Source organism: Morone saxatilis, unplaced genomic scaffold, assembly GCF_004916995.1.
Source record: "Morone saxatilis isolate NCDOM2014 unplaced genomic scaffold, NCSU_SB_2.0 Contig18, whole genome shotgun sequence".
NCBI classification, from domain to species: Eukaryota; Metazoa; Chordata; class Actinopteri; family Moronidae; genus Morone; species Morone saxatilis.
In genome coordinates, this window is record NW_023339740.1 from 27576923 (window position 1) to 27583390 (window position 6468).

General features: G+C 40.0%; 1 protein-coding gene across 1 annotated transcript; it reads right to left on the reverse strand.

The window, feature by feature from the left end:
- Positions 1–220: 220 nt before the first annotated feature.
- LOC118328469 (zinc-binding protein A33-like) lies at positions 221–5269 on the reverse strand. The gene is made up of 2 exons (XM_035662215.1): positions 5073–5269; positions 221–2164 (listed from the first exon to the last, which is right to left on the reverse strand). Exon 2 carries the CDS (start codon positions 2145–2147, stop codon positions 756–758), a length of 1392 nt encoding a protein of 463 aa, XP_035518108.1. The 5' UTR covers positions 2148–2164; positions 5073–5269; the 3' UTR covers positions 221–755.
- Between the last annotated feature and the right edge of the window lie 1199 nt (positions 5270–6468).

Genomic DNA, 6468 nt, shown 5'->3' on the forward strand with positions numbered 1-6468 from the left:
AAACAGGCGTATAAGGGCCTTCATTTTCACTAAATAGATTGATCAATTTCTCCAAGTCTTAAACTCAAACTCAGTTCTTTGAATTAAGGAAGTTCCTTCACATAGTGTAAATAAAAAGTGTTTTATTGTATTTCAACACTGGGATTTAAAATAAAGTTTAGTGTGGGTTCAAAATAATAATTGGACGCTCAAACACTTATAACACAATAAGTTTCTTTATTTGGATCCCTCAGCTTTCACAAAGTGGAAAGAAAAGGTTAAACAAACCAAGCATCAAGATCAGAAACTATTTGACATGTTAAAGGTCGATAATAGAAGCAAACAGATAACTGTTAAACTAAACAACAAAAAGAAACTCAAAACAACTCGAATAAAACAGGATTGTGACTCTTTTTCTCAATCAAAATCAGATTAAACTTCAGGGTTTAATCACAGAAATCTTCATACATTTTCCAGTTTGATCTGAATGGAGCCTCATACAAAGACTTCAGGTTGTTAGCAGTAGAGATTTAAAACCAGGAATAGACTGAAAATAATTCTCAGACTGAAACATATTGGCAGATTAACAAAAACCCAAACACAACAAGACTTTTTGTATTTTTTAACCATTAAATGACAAATAAACAAAGTCAGAACTGTTCTTGTGATCAATAATTAAAGACCCTATGGTATGGACACGTACCCGCTGATATATGTACTATAAGATACATATTTAAGGAGTAACGAGGCAGCAGCGGTTCATCCTGTTTCATCTCTTAGCTGTTCTGTTCAGTCGTCACACTGATCTTCAGCGGTATTATACTCAACGCATGCTCAGAGTTAAAGAACGGAAACATCCTCTCGGTGAAAATGCGTTTGAAGGTGTGAATGTGCGTCTTAGTTTCGGCGTCACAGAACGACACCCGTCCTCTGTCCCAGTCCACGGTCACTCGGACCTTCTTGAGCTTCTTCTTCACTCGGACAGTAGTGGACGCGCTTGGTGGTGCCGATGACAAGTATTTGCCTTTGTAGTGCCACAGTGACACTACTCCGGCCTCTATCGGGCCCTTCCTCGGGGCATTCTCCGGGAACACGCCCAGACGCCAATCTGCGTTGCCTTGCACATCCACATCCCAGGTGTGAGTCCCCGAGTTGAAGCCCTCGGAGCCCAGGGCGGCGACGCAACCATTGAACCTCTCCGGGTTGTCGGGGAGGTACTGATCCGCTACTGGCACCAAGCCGGTCAGATCGTCGTTCACGATGAACTCGCTGAACGCCGTGTTTGGATCCAGAATCACAGGAGTGTAGGAGACCATGTCCTTCATCTTGTTCCAGATGTTGAAGGTCAGGTTGCCCAGGTGTTTGGCCTCGTCTATCAGAGCTCCTGAGGGAAACTCGGAGACGTTCACCATGGGGCGCTTCAGGACTACCTCCACTACCTCCTTGCGGTTCTGCATGACGGAGAGGTCGTCGCCTTCCAGCTCGTCCTCTGCGGCGCTGATCGTGTCCGTGAGAGTTACTATCTCTTTGCTCAGAACCTCTATCCTCTTCCTTATCACCCGATTCTTCTCCTGCTCTTCCTCTTTCAGTGCAGCCAGCCTGGCCTCCTCTTCCTCTTTTAGAAACTGGTGAAGCTTCTTAAACTGCTCCTTAATCTCGGCCTCTGTGTGTTTGGCCTGGCCCTCAATGAAGGTTTCTGCTTCATCAAACTTCTCTTTTTCTTCTTCATATTTCTTCAACTTCTCCTTCAAGGGCTCCAGAGCCTCCTCGAGTTTACAGCGTACCATGAGATTAAAGTTGATGGATATATAGCTGTGGTAGGTGTGTTCATCTAAATCCGTGCAAGCGATACACATCGGCATGTCATCGTCCTGACATTCGAATTCGTACTTCAGATCGTGCAGAGGGCAGATATCCTCGGAACCTGAAGCTTTCTCCTCTCTCTCCAACAAGAAGGCCACGCACAGGTTCTTCAGCACCAGGTTACACGCCGGCTCCGCCATCGAAGACTCGGCCCTACAAATCGGACACTGTCGCGACTCTTTCGCCTGCCACCAGATCTTCAGACAGTCTTTGCAGAAGCTGTGGCTGCAGGTCAGAACGACGGGGTTTTTAAAAATATCGTGACAGACTGTACATTTGAGATGCATCTCTGATTTGGAAGCCATTTTGTCTCCGAGTGAATCTGAAACAGAGCAGAGAGAAAGTAAATGTAGAGCTACTGCCTCTGTAACATTATGAATCTAATAATATATATAATATTGAGTATGCAAAATAAAAACATTGTGCAATGTAGGATTTAAACCCACTTTTTCCTCACAAGTTTGATACACAGTTTTAATCAATTCAGTAAGCAAATATACATAAAAAAATGTTTATATCCCAAAACTCACTAATCTCAGTGTGTTGACACTATCACACATACAGCTGGCAAAATCAAAAGGTAATGCACATTTAACCTAAAAAATCACCACATTTGTTCCTAAGGCAGAAACTGGCCCCTTCGCAAAACTGCTGTAAAAATCTTATAAATCAATATTTTTTCCTACTTTAAATGAGTCAATCTTTTAAGAACTACTTCAACTTGAAAAATATAACCTATCAAATGTTTACTTATATTTGGGGATTTTAACCCTTTAAGGCCAATATGTTTACACAACTCCGCTGTTGTGGAAAGTCATCAGGTTTGTTTTGAAACCAGTTTATTTTCCATTTTTTGAGTCTATTTTGCTGCTGCTTCATCAATTTCATTTTCAGATGAGTCAAGGCTAGACACCAGATCATCTGTCTCTACTCTCATCCTCCTCCGTGGAGGATCAGAGTCCTCGACGGAGGATGAGGAGCCATCTTCGCTCTCGAGCCCGTGATTTTTCAGCGCCTCCTGTGTGCTGTAATGCCTTGCCATCTCCTAAAATGACTACTCCCTCACTCTGCTGGTACTTAGAACCATGGAATGCAGTGCCCCTGCATCAACAGCTCTGAACGAAGAACCAAAACAAAGTCACTCAGAGTTTTATATTGAATTAGTTTATAACGCAGAGTTTGGTTTCTAAGAGAAAAGATTGTGAAGTTGGGACCACACACACACACCACACAACACACACACATCACCAATAGCAATAACACTTATTTCAGTAGCAAAGGGCACCCTGGCAGAAAACAGTAAAAAGATGTGAAATTTTGCTGCATGCTTTGATGGAAAAGTAATGACCATGTGGTGAACTAATATTAGTGATAAGACCGATACAGATTTTTTAGGGCCGATGCCGATTTTTTTTCACCAGCCTTAAGCATACCGATACGGACTGCCGATTTTCTTGAGCCGATTCTACTTTTGGCTCTCTGTTTACATCATACAAATGCAAAGATGATAAAACTGTTACGAGTCTCAATTTTAAAAAAGGAACATTTATTGAAATTAAAAAAGGTGAAAAATAAATTCTGAAATAAATATTTAAGCATAAATAAAATGCACACACCTATTGCACACAGTAGCAAAAATAAATCCCCACAACAGAGGAAGTTTAAAGACATTATTTGGTGATTCTGTGGAAAAGAGAAAATGTAAAGATCACCGTATACGCCATCACGCTCACACCTGTCTGGTAGCATGATAAACGTAACACAAATTATATTCAACTACCCTATAAAACACGTATTCTCTCATTAAAGCTCTTCTTGAGGGGGGGGGTGAGCTTGACATCACCGCGAATGGACAAGGGAACTGTGAGAGAGAAGAGAGAGAGAGAGAGAGAGAGAGAGAGAGAGGACAGAGAAGACGACAGAGAGAGAGAGACAGAGAGAGAGAGCAGAGAGAGAGAGAAGAGAGAAGAGACAGACAGAGAGAGAAGAGCAGAGAGAGAGAGAGAGAGAGAGACACACATACCGCTCAAGAGAGAAGGAGAGAGAGAAACAGAGAGGAGAGAGAGAAGAGACAAGAGAAACAGAGAGAGAGAGCAGAGAGAGGAGAAGAGAGAAACAGAGAGAGAGAGAGACAAGAGGAGAAGACAGAGGGACAGACAGACAGACAGACAACAGAGAAGAGAGGGAGAGAGGAGAGAGAAAAACAGAGAAGAGGAAAGAGAGAGAAGAGAAACGAGAGAAAACAGGGAGAGAAACAGAGAGAGAGAGAGAAACAGAGAGAGAGAAGAAACAGAGAGAGAGAGAGAAAACGAAGAGAGAAGGAAACAGAGAGAGGAGAAACGAGAGAGAGAGAACAGAGAGAGAAGAGAACAGGAGGAGAGAAACAAGAGAGAAGAGAGAGAGAGAGAGAGACACACGTGTCCAAACCTCCAGCCAGGTGGTCGCTAATAAACACCAGGACCCACGGAGCAACTTTCACTTTCAAAGTGTATGCAAATATGTCAGTAAGTTTAAAGCCAGTAAAGTAAAAGTTAAAAGATGCTTTGAAAGTTTAAAATTAGTGTTGTGTTGAAGAGCTTCATCAAGCACTCTCTTAGTGGGGGAGGGGCTCTGCATGTCTGCCCCTGCAATGGTCAGCACACGGAGCTGCCTCGGCCTGCGGACACGTGTTGTGAATAAGGCCGCATCGGACCGATACACGTAAAACGCATAAATGGCCGATAGTCGGCCGCCGATGTTATCGTCGATCACTAATATATATAAAATTTTAAATTGAAAGCTTATAGACTAAAATGAATTTAACATTAAAGAAAGCATATCGTTTATGTTAAGATGAACATGGGATCAGAAATGGCGTTTTGAATGGTTTTTCATGGGGCAGTTTTCTTGCCAGAGGAACAATGTGTGAGTTTGTGCGTAGCTTTAACATTTTAGGCTAATTTAAGGAATAAGAACAGAATCTAAACAAAATGCAAATGAAAAACCTTTGGCAAAGTTTGAGTTCATTCATTGAACACAAATACCTGAAAATAAAAAACGGAACGGTAACAAAGAGTCCGAGGAACCCCTAAGGGTTAAACGTGTTTTTGAAGCCATGAACGACGGGAACCAGGTATACAGGGGTATAACAGGTAGGTATATACACCTGGATGGGAGAACTAACCCTTTACATTGTCAGCAGCACAAAATGGTCGTTTCACTCCATTAATGAACCCTAACACAAACAGTACCTGGTGGCCGGTGCAGCTCTGTGGTCCTGTGTTTCCCTCAGCGGTGTATGGCCTCATCTGCTACTTCATTTCACCCAGCCTCTCCTAATCTTCTCCGGCTCACAAAACACAAGACACTTCGTAAGTTTCCCGTCGCAGAATGAGTCCTTAAAGTCGTGTGGACGTTGTGTTTGGTTTGAACCTACCGCCTTCCGTTTTCACTGACCGACTTCAGAGGAAACCGCGTTCACTTCCGCCGCAGACACAGTTCAAATCATCACAACTCTTATTTTTATAATGTTGGTTAAATTAAATTTAAAGAAAGCATAATAATGCATAATAAGTAATAATAGTTTCTTAGGAATACGCTGCTCAAAATATTCTGCACACCATTTTACTGTATATATTTCTTCATTATAGCCTTTTATCTTATACTATTCTATTTTGTGATTCTTTATTTGACTTTTAGATTTATGTATTTTCTACATTACATTTCCCTATGCTGCTGTGTCTTCTCAATAAAGGAACATTTTATCTCATCTTGCATGTAATTTTATTTTAAATGAACTGTAAAAGTGTTGTTTTTTTGCTACCATAATACAATTTTGTTGAACATTTTTGGAAATAAAGAAACCAAAGTCACACAATGTAATAAACAAAACTTACCGTGTTGTAAAACTGAAAATAAAAGCCCCAGGGGAGTTTTTTAGAGATGTTTATACAAGAGGAATGATACAAATGTAACTTTAATCTCATAATGTCAGAGATTATTGATTCTGTAAATAGATTATTCAGCATCTTACTGATATATTACTTTAATTAAAACATTTAGTTTTCATTACCTCACATAAGTTGGCTTACTTTGTACCTATTCATTTAAAATAATGATCATTTATTGTGATAAATTCAACGCATTGGTAAAATATTATAGAACAAATGCTGCTAACTGTCGTCATTTGTGGTCTGATAAACAATAAATTCATCACATTTACTACTTCCTAAGCTATTCATATACTCTTATACTAATATATTGTACATATTGTAAACATTTAATAAATGTAACATTGATTTTAATGTTTGGGAACTTTATAATTTGGACAACAACAATGATTCCCAGCTCAAACATGCAGTTGTTGATAAATTGATTCATTCATTTGTATCCATCAGCTTCCACAAAGCGGCGGCTGCTCTTTATTTACAATTGAACATGATACAAAATCAGTAAAAAAAAACAAACCAAACTTCTAAAGAAGATCAGAAACAAAGTGAAATTCTTTTGCACACGAAAAACTTAAACTTAAAAAGCTAATAATTAAACTACTAACTGAAACCAAAACAAACATGTCTTTGGAATAATGAGATAATACATAATGCAGCATAAGAACGATAATAAGAGTAAATCAACAATACATGAGAT